Source organism: Contarinia nasturtii, unplaced genomic scaffold (assembly GCF_009176525.2).
Source record: "Contarinia nasturtii isolate CC-2019 unplaced genomic scaffold, AAFC_CNas_1.1 Cnas_scaffold_1500, whole genome shotgun sequence".
NCBI classification, from domain to species: domain Eukaryota; kingdom Metazoa; phylum Arthropoda; class Insecta; order Diptera; family Cecidomyiidae; genus Contarinia; species Contarinia nasturtii.
This window is the reverse complement of record NW_022198836.1, coordinates 1,523,374-1,540,488: the sequence shown is the minus strand read 5'-3', so window position 1 is coordinate 1,540,488 and position 17,115 is coordinate 1,523,374. Positions and strand designations below refer to the sequence as shown.

Here is a 17,115-nt window from a genome sequence, read left to right as displayed (position 1 = left end):
AATGCATTTTAAACGATCTGAAACCTAGTCTGAAACCCATTAGAGCGCTTAGCTTAGGATTCAAATTAAAATTCAAATCGTGAATACAAATCAAGGAATAAACTTCTTTTCAATTTACGGTAATGAACGTGATTCGATTTGGCATTCGATTTAATGAGCGTCGCAATTCATCGCGTCAAATATATGAACGACAACTCTGAAAATGTTTATTTCTCCATTGCATTGTTTTTTTTTTTTTTTCGAGACAAAAATTGAATAATGTTGTACAGTTTCTAACGCTTGAGAAAAGAATGTTTCAACAGAAAAGTGTTGTGAAAACTTTGAAGCAGACAAAATAAACAGAACCGCTTGTGTTTATAAAAAAAAAGTGAGACGCTAATTAATGTGTTGGCAATTGAATCAATCAATTTTAGCAAGTAAATCTCGACTAATAAACATCATTCGAACTGACATACCGCGAGGATGAGCAAAATCACATTGAAATCCAAACTGAAGTCACGGTGATCTCATTCGGTTGTGATTGAAACGAAAAACGGAACAAGTGAACAGTGAACTCAAGTGCATTGTTTCAGTTATTTTCTCGCTTCACAAATTGTTAAACGAACTGAGTGAATTCCCTACCGTCACTTGCTTTCTATATAGACTGTATATTTTTTTTGAGCTTCGCGTTCCCAGCGCCATCTCTACGTGCACCTGAAAATTAGAACAAAAAGTATGTGTAGAATGTTTGTATAATGCAAAACCATGTGTTGTGCAACGTCCTCGCAAATTATTTCGATGGCACAAACTGTGCAAAGTAATTTTAATTTATTTTCCATCACAAATTCACTAGATGCAAACAATAAATCGGTTTTTGTTCAGAGCGTAGAATGACAGATGTCACAACAAATGATTCCATATTCAAACTTCGAATCAATCAATATTCTACACATACTTTTTGTTCTAATTTTCATGTGCACGTAGAGATGGCGCCATCATGCAGTTTTTGACATTATTTGCCATTGTAAGTAATGGTAGGTGAATTCCCGTCTCGCATGCAACTGGCATTAATTGTTTGCACGGTTTTTGTTCTTAATTGATAGAAATGTGCTAAAGAGGAAACAGTACGGAATTTATTTTATCTTAATGATTCATATTCGAGTTTTGATTGCTTTAAAAAAAAGAGAAGTACCGTACGCCAAAACCCTAATACACACATTAATTTAAACGCTTCTTTTAAAATAATGATGATATTTTGTGGTCTGGTTATTATAAAATATCATTTGTATCTGTATTGCTTTTCTGATGTTAATGAACTATTGACAGATTTATTTCTATAAATATGTAAGCGTGCGTGTTCGATGATTTCGGATTGCATTCAAATCATCATCAAACTCCAACACTTAGAATGTGTTTTAGAATTGTTTTTTTAAGAAAAAATTGCAAAGAATGAGAAAGATGTAAAAACAAAGATAATAAAAATCGGTCGTGTGATTTTTCATAAGTATGAATTACCATATCAATTCCGATAAGAAGAAAGCGCCAACAAAAGAACAGACACAAATTTGGCTCTCAAAAGAATACATGAATGAGCTCAAAACACAGAAATAAGTCATAAACTAGATGGAAATAAAGCATATTCCACACTTTCATATGAACATTTTTCATTGAAAACATCAAACGGCAAAAAACAATCTACATATATAACAATCGCATCATTCAAGTTTCTTTTCATCTCGTGTGAAAAAAGAGCAGATAGTACCAAATTATCATTTTCTCAAATTTCCGTTGGACTGGTGTCGAAACTGTATTATTGCCTACATTTTGCATAAACGAGCCACAATTGCGAACTAATTTCGTTTAAAGAAATCACATGAAAGCATTTGACTGCATGTCCATGCACATATATGTGTAAAGTTATACATTTTGCAGGCTTTTTGACGAAAGAAAGAAAGAAAGAAAGAACGCAGTTCATATTTACAGTTTGGAAGAAATAAATAAGCAAATGTTATTGTTTATGTTTTGCTTTTTGTTTGAATAAAGAAAATCCCTTTACATACCATACAATGTGTCAATTCTGAAAACTAAGCGAACATTTTATTTACAAAAACAAAACGAATCTTTGCACTCTTTCTTTCTGACTAAACGACGATGCGTAGATGCAACAAAAAAGTGGTGAATCATTTTTTAAGTACTTCTCTGGCGATCGAAAACAGCATGCAACTCCACGATTTTTGCATCACTCAAACAAATGTTTGTATACACGCGTAAATGTGGCAAAAATAATTCACGTCCGAAATTGAAATGGAAGTGAATATTAAAGCGAATATTTGTAGCATAAACAGAACATTCAGAACAATCGAAGTGTTCGAAATGCTCAATCATATCCGTCTGTTGTGTTCGTGCTCTTTTATTTATGTGTTGATGAGAATAAAATACGGTTTTTATTTCGATTGATGGCATATGCAATGGAAACGTCCGTTGCTTTGTTTTTGGCTACTGTTTCTCCGAAGAATTAATTAAGATTAAAAGTTCAATTCAAATGATAAAATATGGAACGCACGAGCAGCCAGTGATCGGTAATGCTGGCATTTCTCATTTATGACTTATGGACCATGTTCATTCAGGCGCAGATCGGACGATATGTTCATTAAATTACTCAGCGTCAAAATTAAATGAAATACTCGGGCATGTATTGAGAGAGCGCACGCAATGCATATATTGTACACATAAAAAACTTAATTGAATTTCAGTGGAATGGCTTGGTCCACAAAAAAAATGTAATTAAATGCAAAGTACACGCCTGTGAGCACAATTGCAACTATTGTCATATCCAATTAATGAATTTGTAACTTTTGGTGACTTTAAATGAATCGCAACTGATATTTCTTTGACCATATAATCCCAAAGTGAACCAATGTTGGCGTCAATCGGATAAATGCTGTTATTTTATTTTCATTGAATGTCATTTTAGAAGCGCAATCAACTCTTTTTGAAATTGCTCAATCCATGCAATCAATATTCTGATTAAATTCTTTTCTTATCTACAATTGCGTTTACTTAATTGAAGATGATTCCGATGAAAAATAAAATCATAAGTATATAGAATGAACGAAAGTGGGAAAACGCCCCATTTTAAGTGCGTAAGCATTCAATTATCAATTAAAACTAACAAATGCGAGCCACAAAGCCACACAAAATACATTAAACAAATAATCGCGAGCTCAGCACAAATTGTGTTCGACTTTTGAAAAGATAATCAGTTAGGGCCAGCAATCGTATTCAAACACCCAGTCAGAGTATGTTGATCGAATGGAAGCATTCCATGATTATAAAAAATTATTCATATACGTTTATTTGGTTTGATGCAAATGCCATGCGTCTCGTTTTTGCAGTTCACATTCGGTTCTGACTCTATGGTTTGCTTCAATTTAGACCGAATATGTCGATCAATGGAATGAAGATAAAGTGTGAAAGAGAAAGACAAAGAAACAGAATGCTGAATAATGTTTTGTATGCGTTCACTTTGCCGGCCCGTAGTATTGAATGGTATTGTATGCAGCAGATTATATAGTTTTTGATTAAATGTAAACTAACTGTTTTGTGTGGCTCTCGGGTGCGAGAGAATTCAAAACGAGACGATGTCGGTGACGACGACGATGAACAACGACAACGATCTCAGTGTAGGAACTCAGTGTCTTAAAAGTTTACTTCTCGGTCAGTTCATTTGCGAACGCTAAGCAAGATGAAACGGTTTCGATTTTCACTCGAACAAATTTCACAAAACAAGTTCTTTGACTCATAGAATGGCTTTGAATATTCAAAGCAATTCGAATGATCAAGTGTTTTTCGCTTTGGAAAATAGACGCATTTCATTTAAGCGTAATCTCTATTTAAGAAAAAGTTGAAATAGTTATTGTTTCCATCGGTTGTGGCTTTTATCAGACTTCCGACATCCAAGTATGTAAGGAATTTATAAAAAAATACGTCGTCACACGGCTAGAAATTTGCGACACACAATTGTGATGCCAACCAAAAATAGACACTCTTCATTACAAGTGTAATAAATATTGGGAACGCGTGCGAACGTATTTTCTATTTTTTTCCGCAAACACCAAACTGAAGTGGGTTTGTTTCAATTTTTTCTGAAAAATTTCCGTGTTAATTTCATTAAATTTCAACAGTGTTATAAGAGTATATATCTATTTCCCTTTGTTTGAAATCGCGTAATTTTAATCGACCAATGCAACTGGTTGCTGTATTTCATTCGATGGTCTTTTACGGATGAAATGAATCGTGTGTTTACTTCATGCTCAAGTATTACGAAATGTGCACACACCAAAACGGTAATAATCGATTCGAGTTTGGATTCAAAGATTTAGTTTGAAACGCGATATCAACAGAATTTATTTCTTGATCGATTTTGTTTTGGCAACACTCCAAGAAAAAAAAACGATGGAATAAAATTAAAATATATAAAAGCATAAAATGAAGCGCCCAAATCAGCGATAATTCATCGAATGTTACACAATTTTGTCTAGTTTGTATGTTTTTATGGTTGGTGTTTACTACGCACTTATTACGATGCGTATGCTAAGCATATAACAAGTGAGAGCGCGATAGATTTGTAAACAACGACCGCAACGGCTGCAACTTGTCGCTAGACAAGGCACACATTACCAAAATCATAGAAAAAAAACTTAAAATACGAAAACGATAGCTTTGTGTGAAATTTATGAGTCAGCTCGGCGACAACTAATATCTTTAAAAAAAGCATCGGAATGTTATTTCTACAAAAAAAGTAATCGAGAAATTAGTGTAAGCCCAACGTAATGATATAAAACAACATCACAGCGACATAAAAATGCAAATAAAACGCCGTATGAGCAAATAGAATGAATAAAAAAAGGCAAGAATAAATGTACATAATGCATGTGAAATACACAAAATTGTAAAATCAGTCTGTGAATGAGTGAATGAAAGAAAGAAGAAGAAAAAAAAACACTCACGCGTTCGATTGTAGTGAATCGAAGACAGAAAGCAAAAGAAATAAACAATAAACATTAGCAGCAACGCATGTCTTCGAGTTATGTTTTTTTCTCATGTATTTTTTATTCTACTTTGCGAGTAAGAAAGACACTGTGAAGTTATGATGTCAAGAATTTCTGGAAATCAAACAAATAATAGCGAACAGCCGAATGCAAGCGTATCGGGCGTTTATGCGACAGCCACTGATTTAGCGTCGGCAGCAGCGTTGAATAAGCAACGAAAGAAACGTAAAAAGAAAAAAGATAAAATATCGTTGACGAATGAGGCGGTGAATTGTAGCTGTGGCAAACGCATCGAAAGCAGTTGTAATTCCGTCAGTACGTGTTCGAATTGTGTGCCGACTGCATGTGTTTACTGTCATTTCAACGATTTAGCCTATTGCGAAAACTATTTTGCCGAGCATTCGTCACGTTTTCAAGGCAATCTTTATGATTCGAACATAAAAAATAACACTGCAACAAATTTTTGGCCACATAAAACCGAAACTAATGACATTCAACGCGATATTGTAAAAGTTGCTCCCTCCGATAAAAGTAATCATTTCATGCGACAACAACGAAGTGCTATTGGTTTAAATCGACGAGCCGAACAACTACAACGTTTTGCTGTCTACGAAAATTTGTGCGAATTTTGTGGTTTTGCTATCGGCAACGGCGCCTACCATTTGCATTGTGATGCCAACAAACGACACAGTCAAAAGACCGAACAAGAAAAACAACAATCCGAAAACATTTATGAAAACATTTGTGAATCGTGTCATTCATTATTCGATGGTGTACAATGTATGAGTGAAACTTGCAAACGCAACCAAAATTCAGCTGTTCCAATAACTGGTGAAATTATCGATGTATTAGTAAAAAAACCACCGATTGCTAATCGACATCAATTTGGCAAGCAATTTAGTGAATTTTTGGGAAGTTTTAAACAAAAACTAACACCAAAAACAAGTGAGACCGAGAGAAAAAAACCAAAAATTGAAATTATCCATAACATTGACGACGTTTACAAAACAAACAAAACATTTGATTTGAATGAGATTGTTCAGTTGAAAAATCAGTCGTTGTGCGACGAACAAAGCAAAAAAACGTGCAGTGAATTAATAAATAGTAACAATGAAATAGTTACCGATGTACCGTCGAAGCCAATTCGTCTGTATCGAACATCGAACAGTGATTCAAATTTCTTCGAAAATTATCGTCTGTCGCCACCCCACTTCCAATCTCCGTATTCGGAGTCAATAGTCAGTGATACGATATTATATAGTAATTCGTATGCGCCACCAACATATGAAGACGCCATCCAGCACAGTAAATATGCGAGTGTAAGCCCATTCAAACTAAGGGCTCGGATAAAACCAAGAGAATACGATTCAACATCGGCGTCATCTTTCTTCTCATTCAATTCATCATCCATCACAACGCTACAATCCCATTCATTGGCAACCGAACGAAAGTCTCCGACGATTCTTTCAGTGTTATTTGACAGCGACGACTCTGTCAGACAATGGATGTTATCGCTTAAACAACAAACGCATGATTATACCAATGAAAGTAGACAATTTGAGTGTGGCTCAATTAAATGTTTACCATCTAAAATGCTCACTGAAACCGCAACTAAATTGAAATGGTCAATTGAACACGGCAAAAATATGAATAGTTCAAATGCAAACATTGATAATCAAACAAATTTACTGCAGCGTATTGAATTGTTTAAAGAGAATTTAATGGAGCACAACATGCATTCAAAACGGAACGCTATTTACATTAAAGATTCAATGTGTGATGTATCGATGGATGCAACTTTGTCAACACCACCACCGGATACTATTTTACCGGATATTGAAATGACGAACGCTCAACAATCAAGCCTTTTACCATATTATGAACATAATAGCACCGAAAATAGTGATGAAAACGTGAGTGTGCGTCAAAAAAGTCAACTAGCGCTCATAGCTGATGAAACTCATGAACAACATATCAATCACAATGTTGCGCTTGATATAACATCACAATATTTACAAATGCTAAAAGCATTCTATATGGAACAAGTCACATTGTCGACCAGTTTAAATCGTATAACGCTCGTGTGCGGCGACAGACGTATTCATTTCTTGCTAAAATTTCTTATGAGTCAATCGCAAAGTTCATTGCAGTGTTCAAATAAATTAGTGCAACCGACTAGATATACAAATTTTCAAAAAGTCATCGAGCAAATCCATAAAATGGGTGTCAAAAAACAATTAGGTGAATATGATAAAGGTAAAGCGATATCACAGAGTGGTAATCATTTGGAAAGAGGTAGCAAAAAATGTCGCTTAAAGATACCGAATGCCTTTTTAATGAGGTCATCGAACTTGGCATTAAGAACACCGTTTAGGCTGCGTCACAAAAGATCAATCGACGATTTCGCAAAACGAAAGCACGGAATATTTTATGTGGATACGGAAAAAGTGAAAACATTTGATGATTTTAGTAAGCCCGGTACCAAAGATTCTGCAAAAAAATCGTTGAACGATTTCACATGTAAAAAAACCGATTATTCATCCGTTGTAACGGACACTAGTTATGACAAAGACATGCCGAATAGTGTAGGAAGTGAAATGAAGAGAAAAGACGATGTTCAAACAAATGAAGAAAACATTTATCAATCGATTTGGATGTTTAAAACGATCGGTACAGCTAATGATACAACTTTTAACGGGGATTCGCTGAATAATCTTGATGCGTGTAAAAACGAAAGTGATGAAACTACAATACACGATGGTAGCGACTGGGAAATCGCACAAGAGGAGTTCCTTTTCTCCAGTCAACGCATCGATAATATTCGTCATGCAAATGACACGCAACCGATTAGTCATACAGCAGATTCCGAAGCACAGCAGCCGAAATTGTACGCAACAACTCCGAATTATTCGAATGGAAAACCATTTTATCAAGCAATCTGCGTATTATACAATACGTCAAATCCGAGATGGAATGAAATCATTTATGATTATAATGGCAATTCAACGAAATTCTGTGGAAGTATGGTGAAAAATAAAACTGAAAATGAATCTGCAAGTGATCGTAATGAAATACGCGAAAATGCGTCAAACGATGTAATAAAAATTGAAAATCAATCGAACAAACCAAATATGTGTAACGATCAAAGAGTTACAATGAATTTGGACAGTGTAAATGCGTGGAAAAAATTACTACGAACAGTAGACTATAATGATGATGAAGAAGATGTGGTGAGTTTTAATTTTGCATTGAGTGTATGAGCTTGTTTCATCATTTATTTGGGCACATGGCATTTATAATATTATCGTAAAAAATTATAATTGTATAGATAAAAATGAATCTCATGTTTTTGATTTTGATTTAGATTCTGTCCGAGTCGTATTTGCTTAATCAGAAGTCCGCGGAGTATAACAATCAGAACAACGACAATCTTCAAAGTGCTCAATCTGATGATTCGATATCCGATACAACGAAAAATTCTATTCAAAGTGACAAAACTGAAGAAACTGATCTATCCTCGGACTTATCGATAAACTCCAATTCACCTCCAACAACATCGATCGAAAGCAAAAATAAAAAGGAATCTGGTTTCTTGAATAAATGTAAGTTGATTAGTTCATCACGTGTAATTAATGCATCTATCAGTTTTATTACATTAATATGATCAAAACGGAATCGTGAACAAACCAATTAAGGCATATATTTAATAGCATTATGACTAATAGTAAATTCTTAATGACATTTTTATACTCTTTTTCAGTGCAATACAGACGCTTCGATATGTAAGTATCTAATGAACTCGTGTATGCTACAATTTTACATTTCCGAACTTCATCATTTATTTTTCTTTTTTTTTTTGTGCAGAGGAAAATGTAATTCGAAAAAAGATGATGTAGTTCAAGGTCTTTTTTATAAGAATTTAAATGGAAAAACACAATCAGAATCATCACCACCAATGGAAATCAAAAGGTTGAATCAAACTGGAACTCTTGTGTTCGGTGTAACATTGGAAGAAGTTGAAAAGGATGATAAATTGTCGGATATTCCAAAATTTGTCGTGGAATGCATTAAAGTGATTGAAATGGAGGAAAATATGAGAACGAATGGCATTTATCGCGCGTCTGGTAAAAAAGACAGCATTGATAAACTGAGAAAAAGGGTACTAAATGACAAAAATAATTTTCGAGAGGTCATTCAATGACTTTGATCCATTTTCTATTTACAGATGAATGAATCCAAACTTAGAAAGGGCACAAAGTATGTATCTTTGAAAGATGAAGACGTTCATACAATAACTGGAGCATTGAAACAATTCTTTCGCGAACTCAAAACTGAACTAATACCAGAAAACATAGTGAAGAATTTACCCGACGATTTAGGTAAGTAAATAACCAGATTATATTAACTAACTCAAAATATTCAATTAAATTTACTCATATATTTGTGTTTTAATAGAAAGTGAAACAAGTATAGTGGAAATTCGAAACGGTATCAGCACAATCGATTACTTATCGCGGGAAACGCTGAAGTACCTGCTGCAACATCTTATACGGTAATAATTATTGAAAAAAATTGACTTCAACAGGTCTCATATGCTTTCTTTATTAATTTCATTGATTTGATTTGGTTTGGTTTTAATTACAGCGTTGACGCAAATAAAGAGTTCAATTTAATGAATGCGTCGAACTTGTCAATCGTTTGGGGTGCAGCGCTGTTCACATCTTCCGTCAGTTTTACCAATGCCTTTGAAACAAGCGATTTACTCCGACGAAACACATTAATGTTTCTTCTCATTCAACATTACGACGAAATTTTCATTGACATCGACAGACTTATTTAAAAAAAATCTTCACCATTCCGCGATAAACAAAAAAAAAAATCGTTACGAATCACACGCATGAACCTAACGCTAATAACCAAACACAAAATATAACCAATTGCATTATATTTATTTAACATTCAAACTACTTTTTGTGATATTTTACGATGTCGAAATGTTGAAATTGTTAATCATATTAGAAATTCATAAAATCATTTGACCCTAGCCTCATAGTTCATCATTTATAATATTATGCAATAACATTGCATTTGTAGAGACAATATTTTCTTATTTGGACATAAACATATTTTTGATGGAAAATGCTTGATTTGTTTTATTTGGGTTTTTATATTCCATTCACATGAAAAAATAAATAACAAATGAGTTTATACTTGTAAAAAATATATGTAAAAAAATAGAGAAGTATCGGAAGAAACTAGTATGCCGAAGCGAGCGAAGCGAGCCGAAGGCATGTTAGTACCGTTTACAACTACTTTATGTAGTGAAATAAAAATTTATTTTGTACTTATTCAATGAAGTAGGCTATCGTCGTTTTCTAGCACGTAGTTAATTTAGAAAACGTCATTGGTGCGCTAAAGTCTTATCCACTTTTTTGCTATTCTACAATATACATTCATCGTTCACTTGTAATGACTTTCGGCTCTTCTACGCTTCGGCTATTATTCGCGCGTATGTACAAAGCAATGACAGCGTTTCATTCAGTTTCTTTGTTTACATTATGGATGTATTTAAGCATCGGGTCCGACCAAATACTTCAATTGAATATGTTGATAAAATAAAATATCTACGAGATTTTATTTAAAAAATATGAAATAATTCGTCAAGTTTTTTATTCAAAATAAATAAATAAATGTTTGTTGATACGGAGATTTGTTGCGAGAATAAATTAATTAAACACAAATCCACAGCATCGAATACTCAATCTTTAAGTACAACACGGAGTGCCCGATGTTTGTGATAGTATAGCAGCTGTCAAAAACTGCTTGAAAAATAAAAAAAAAAACCATAAAATTGGGCGATTAGCAATATTACCATTTAAATAGCGAACAATGACAACTACGACGGCAGCCGCTCAGCCATTTTGAGAATTTTTCACGGGAACATTGTAACACTGTCTCCAATTCGTTTTGAATGAAATAAAGTGCAAATAGTTCGATTGAAAGTGAAAAGTTTGAAAAAATAGAATAAAAACCCGGCATTATTGTTAATATGGTGAAATTGTTTCGTGGAATTATATCCAAAGAGTAAATTTGAATATTTTTTACAATATATTTATACGGGAGAAGTAATTTGTGACCAAAGTGATGTGTATGATGTGTGAAAATTCTTTGCTTTTGTTTGATTGTAAAGAATATTTCCATCCCTAATCCGATGTTCCGTATTCGAAATGAGAGTGAATGTTTTTGCCATGACATTTTCAATCCATTTCTATGAATTATTTCCTAGTTGTAGTCTTTTTTGTATTTTTAAATTCAATTCTGTTTTCTAGGCAATAAAATAAAACTTAAAATAAAAAATCCAATTACAGATCGAAAGTTTGATTTTGAGAGCGCTGATGATCAACCATACCAAGAAAGAGAGAAAGAAAGAAAGAGAGAGAGTACGAGTTTAGTTGAACGAAAGTGCGAGCGAAAATAAAGAAAAAGAACTATTTGCATATTTGAATTTTGTTTGATGCAGTGACATTGTGAATATTAACAGGAGAAAACGAATCTGTTAACCAAACTGTGTGTTACATATATCTCATTATATGGAATTTCTCTCTGTCGAATGATCTGAGAAATGGTTGAACTGTGAAAAAAAGAGATATATTCTGTGAACGGAATTTAAAGACACCTTTTAATTGAACCTGTGTAAAAAAATAAGAAGTACGAAAGAACCGAGAGTTAATAGTTTTTTTCGTGAATCGTTGTGCGAGAGATAGAAAAAAGAGAGTGTGAGAATCAATTATGAACTATTTGCTTCTATTTTATTTGTTTATTTTCTTACTTTATATTAACAAAAACAAATCCTAACAAAATTGTACACAAAGAAAAACCACACGCAAGTTTTCCCACATGTTCTTCTTGTTTTATGTTTGCTGTATTAAGAAATCTGTTTTTACGTTTTTGCGTATTTATTGAATATATTATTATGGTAATCCGAAAATAGTGAAAACCAGTCATATTTATGAGCGTAGGAAATTATCATGAGCATAATATGAGAGGATATGCGTGTATTGAATTGATGCGAAAGCTGTCGAGAAGCATGCTATAATTATTTGCCTGAATTCGAATCATAAGAACATGAAATTCATTTGATATAAAAGAAACTGAGAATATGTGCGGTGTGCGGTTAGATTGCTTGTTACGTGTGATTTTCGTTTTGTGTTTTATTTTCATTTACTGCTTTTACTTTAATTTTATAATTGAATAGTTTGTTTTTTGTTTGTGGCGAAGTGCTTGATGGTTTTATGCAATATGAGGGCTTAGATGATTGATTTTTTGTTAAACTGTGTTTTCGAATTTTAGCCAAAATGTCGGTCGAATACGTCCAGGTGGCTGAAGAGGAGGGAGAAGAGACAATTGAGCTACCAATCGAAAGTGACGGTACTTTGGTATGTAATCATGTTGTGTAGACGTGATAAAAGATATTTTATAAATGAATAAATATATTTGTTTTTAATTTATAGTTACTATCAACACTGCAAGCTCAATTCCCAGGTACATCTGGTTTAAAGTATCGAAACGCAGTGAGTAATGCCATTCGTGGCATTCGTTTGACTGAAGGAAGACTTCATCCCCCACAAGCAGACGATGGCTGGGGAAATCAGATCTATTTGTGTGTATTTCCGAAAGACAATTCTGTGGCTGAGAATAAACGTAAACGTGATGATACGTTGGAAAATTCCACGGCCAAAACTAAACGAATAGAAAGTCGTTTAAAATGCACTGATTTGATTGTACTTGGTATGCTATAAAATTGATAACATCCGATAACAGATATTTTCTAACAATTTTTTTAAAATTTCGATAGGACTGCCATGGAAAACAACCGAGGAAAGTTTGAAAGAGTACTTCAGCACCATCGGTGAGGTGTTGATGGTGCAAATTAAAAAGGACCTACGGACTGGCCAATCGAAAGGCTTTGGCTTCATTAGATTTGCTTCATACGAAGGCCAAATGAAGGCACTATCATCCAGACACTTCATCGATGGACGTTGGTGTGATGTTAAAGTCCCCAGCTCAAAGGTAAGATTGAGTAACGCTTTTTTTTAATTATTATGTTAATTTTGTCAATGCCTTTCAATTTATGCGGTATTTTTTTCTATGTTGACAAGGAGGGTACCATACAGCACTTGCCATGTAAAGTTTTTGTCGGCCGATGTACGGAAGATATAACTGCAGAAGATTTGAAAGACTACTTTTCCAAATTTGGCGAGGTCACCGACGTGTTCATCCCAAAACCATTCAGAGCTTTTAGTTTCGTTACTTTCCTTGATCCGGAGGTAGCTCAGTCATTGTGCGGTGAAGATCATATTGTCAAAGGCAATTCTGTGTTTGTATCAACGGCTGCTCCAAAGTCACAAGACAGCAAACATTACCATCATAACAGCTCTGGAGGTAACAGTTCACACTATTCACATCGCGGTGGTAGTTCGAATCATCAAAATCACGACATGTATAACCAGGTAAGTTTCGTATTCACTTATCCTACAATAAGTAATACCGTAAATAAAAAGTGTGTCTCAATTTTGTCGTGTTTAACAGGGAAGCAGTAGTAGTGGCAGTGGTCGAAATAATTACAACAATAATATGCCACCATCCGGTCCAATGCATCATAGCAACAACTGGAATCAGAGTCGTGGAAATATTGACATGCCAAATCTGCAATCCCTTGGAATAAACCCAAACGGACAAAATGGACCACCTAATCAAGGTTTTAACATTAACTAACAAATTTGCAAAGAAATCAAAACAAATCTGTTCTGTTTAATCGTCTTCTTCAATTTCTTTTTATTGAAGGCATGAACATGAATCCGGTAGCTATATCACCCGCTATAGTAGCAGCCCTTAATCAATGGGGATTAGCCACCATTGGCAACATGAATCAAAATCAAAATCCAGATCAGGTAAAAAGCAATTCTTCTGAGAGTTTTCCGATAAGACGAAAACGACGATTTTAAATCGAACTGTAGCTTTTTCGTTGTTAGAAAAAAATGATTGTTATTTCAATATGAAATTAAAAATCAGTGAAAAACATCTAATTTTTGATAATCTTTTGTGTTTTTTTTTTCACACACACACACACACATACTCTACTACGTTTGCTTACTTACAAAAATATCCAACAAAAGAAATATGACAACTATAAAGGAGGAAATCAACCATGGTCACGGAATAATGGACCTTCACAAGACAACCACAAACCACATTTTCTTTAAATGCATTTGAAATCATCTACTTCATTATTCATTTTTAATTTAGTTCTTATGCAAACATACTGTTTGTTTCACCTGAAACATCAATTATGTTATTATTGAATTAAATGATACATACTTTCATCGGATCTATGCGAAAAAACACACAATATGAACGGTATAAATATATATTTATACCAAAACCTTCGTAGCACCCTGGATACGAAATGTTCGATTGATCAAACCCATTCACAAAAAGATCTTTTTTTTTTTCAAATAATTAAGCTAATTTAAGAAAATGTGCATGTGCTGAGACGTAAATTAAAATAAAATAAAACTAAATACACTAGAAACGTATATTCAAATTGTAAAAGGAGATCTTGTCCCTTACAACAAATATTGTATTTAATAATAAACTGATACATGTAACAAGACAAAAACTCTACATAGTGTAATGATTATTTCTTTAATTTATTTTAAACTGTTTTAAAATGTACTATGTACATGTACATGTTGAAAATCTAAGTCATATCAATTATTAAAATTGAATGACCCGCTTAATAGGAGAAACAAATTGTTCACTGTTTTCTATTTTAGTCTTCTTAATCTAACTTGATGATATATATTTTGGTCGTTTTCAATCGTCTTTTCAAAAGTCACGACGTAAACTTATTTTATCGAAGAAAGTTTTAAGTTTAAATAAAATTGCTCTTTCCCTCGGCCATCAAATTGTATAGCGTGAATTGTGAATTAAAAAAAATAACATCAATTCAAAGTATTCGGTATAATCTTACACGAAGGTTACAAGGAGAGTCTAAACGAAGAAGTACAAATTTAATGTACTTTATTAATAAAAATGATGGATTCAGAATTTAATAGAATTTTCAATGACTGCTTCACCAATCGCGCAGATCATGTTTATTAAAATTTTATAGTATTTTAATTTGATCTAAATGAGCGAATCAAAGCCTGTTTTGGCAAGGGTGCATCCGTTCGTTCTTTCAAATGTCGTACGAAAAGTATTCGTTACGAAGACAGCGAATCGAACAGATTGATTCGAAATTGTTTGTGCAAAATGAATCGCAAAAACGAAGGAATTCAAATTTTATTTTTGGTTTTATAAACAACGAGAAAAGATCGATTCTCAGGATGTAACGTACAATAAGTATATTTATTTCATTGGTTTTTATCGATTGCACGTGGACCAAACTGTTTGTTTCTGCAACAAGTACTAATTAAATTTGTGTAAATTTGAAAACAGAAATAGTGTTTATTTGTTATTCAGGGTTAACATGTGCCTTGTTTTTATTCGTGTGTTTGTTAGAGAATTAGTATGATCCGAAAATATTCACAGTTTTTTTAAATTTCAAATTGCAATTTGTGCACAAAAACCCTGTTTTGTATATTATATATTAGCTACTGTTGTAAACTTTTACCACTTTTTCAACACTATATATGAATGTCCGAGAATGAATGTGAGACTGACAGTCAGCATTTCATGTATGGCGGTGTTACATTTTAATAAACTCTGAGGAGAAGTCTCACATTCATTCTCGGACAATCATATACACCAGTAATGTGCGAGGGGGGGGGGGGGGGTAGGTGTGATTTGGATGGGACAAAAATTTTTCGTGAAAATTATTCGAATTTGCTAGGGTTTTTCACGAAAAAAGTGAAGACCTTTTTTTTTTTTCAGCTCATCAATGTAGAAAATTGAGGAGAATTCTTTCAATTTGCTAAGGTTTTTGGTTCCGAGAGATTTTTTTCCGATTTGCTAGGGTTTTTCGCGGAGAAAATTCTTTCGATTTGCTAGGGATTTTCGCCTAAAAAAGTGACTTCCAAAAAAAAAAAAACGAAACTTTGTCTGATTCGCTAGAGAATTTTTTGTTTTTGAAAAATCACCCCCCCCCCCTGTAAAATGTAGCTCGCACATTACTGATATACACATATGTTCCATTAAAGTGATATTTTATGCCAAAATTGGATTAATTTCAATCAAAGTAGACTCTGATTCAGCGACGGTTTTTTTGTTTGTTTGTGATTTTATTGCTACCGTTCGTTGGCCGAACCACGCCAAATATGGCATCCTATGATGATTTAGATTTTGAATGGTCTCTTTTATGCCGAGAAAATACATGCGCTTCGTGGACCGAATCAGGTAAATGTCTCTTATTTATTCGCTCACACAAAACTGTATGCTCAAGACTGTGACTATGTTGTATAACCAAACTCTAGGGGATATCCATGCGAATTAGAATTAGCACATTAGCAAAAAAATAGGGAAATTTACATGAAGAAAATAGCAAAATTAGCAATAAATAGCAGAATTAGCACTGTACACGTATATACTTTAGTAAGCATTTATTCTTGAATATATTGAAATAATTAATTAAAATAAAATTCACAAAACAAACGAATTGAATAGTGTTGAACTAAAATGTATCAAAATATGTAGTTAAATACGCTTTTTCTCATTTTTAAATAAAAATATATTCAATGGCACGTAACCAAGCACGTTTCATCTGTATTAACTACAATTTACGAATTGCAATCGGAAATGTAGATTTGATGACAGATTTCTTACTGAAAACGTATACGCTAGTGTCTGCTTCAAATATACACGTTGAAAGTGTCAACTTGAAACATTTACGTAAACACATTTCAGTTATTCGATCATGCTGTCAATCTGACGTATGCAATATTTTTGACGTACTAGAGAAATTAGCAAAAAATAGCAGTATTAGAACAAACTAGTAGAAATACTAGCAGAATTAGTGAAAAATAGAGAGAAATAGCGTTTATTATTATAAATTATTCGATCTGCAATTCACGGTTATCCCCTAGAC

The 17,115-nt window shown here is 33.4% G+C and overlaps 2 protein-coding genes across 3 annotated transcripts; both read left to right on the top strand.

Moving 5' to 3' along the window:
* Positions 1-3,727: 3,727 nt before the first annotated feature.
* Positions 3,728-10,172, top strand: LOC116346360. The gene is made up of 7 exons (XM_031776363.1): positions 3,728-8,260; positions 8,395-8,632; positions 8,791-8,812; positions 8,895-9,189; positions 9,256-9,409; positions 9,486-9,582; positions 9,675-10,172. Exons 1-7 carry the CDS (start codon positions 5,129-5,131, stop codon positions 9,868-9,870), a joined length of 4,134 nt encoding a protein of 1,377 aa, XP_031632223.1. The 5' UTR covers positions 3,728-5,128; the 3' UTR covers positions 9,871-10,172.
* A 737-nt stretch (positions 10,173-10,909) lies between these two features.
* LOC116346362 (TAR DNA-binding protein 43) lies at positions 10,910-14,714 on the top strand. 2 transcript variants are annotated; one of them, XM_031776371.1, is made up of 9 exons: positions 10,910-11,114; positions 11,399-11,806; positions 12,381-12,466; positions 12,542-12,818; positions 12,886-13,100; positions 13,190-13,540; positions 13,620-13,788; positions 13,875-13,981; positions 14,207-14,714. In XM_031776371.1, exons 3-9 carry the CDS (start codon positions 12,386-12,388, stop codon positions 14,291-14,293), a joined length of 1,287 nt encoding a protein of 428 aa, XP_031632231.1. In that variant the 5' UTR covers positions 10,910-11,114; positions 11,399-11,806; positions 12,381-12,385; the 3' UTR covers positions 14,294-14,714. The 2 variants fall into 2 exon arrangements, with proteins under 2 accessions (XP_031632231.1, XP_031632232.1); XM_031776372.1 differs by lacking the exon at positions 11,399-11,806.
* The last annotated feature ends 2,401 nt before the right edge of the window (positions 14,715-17,115 follow it).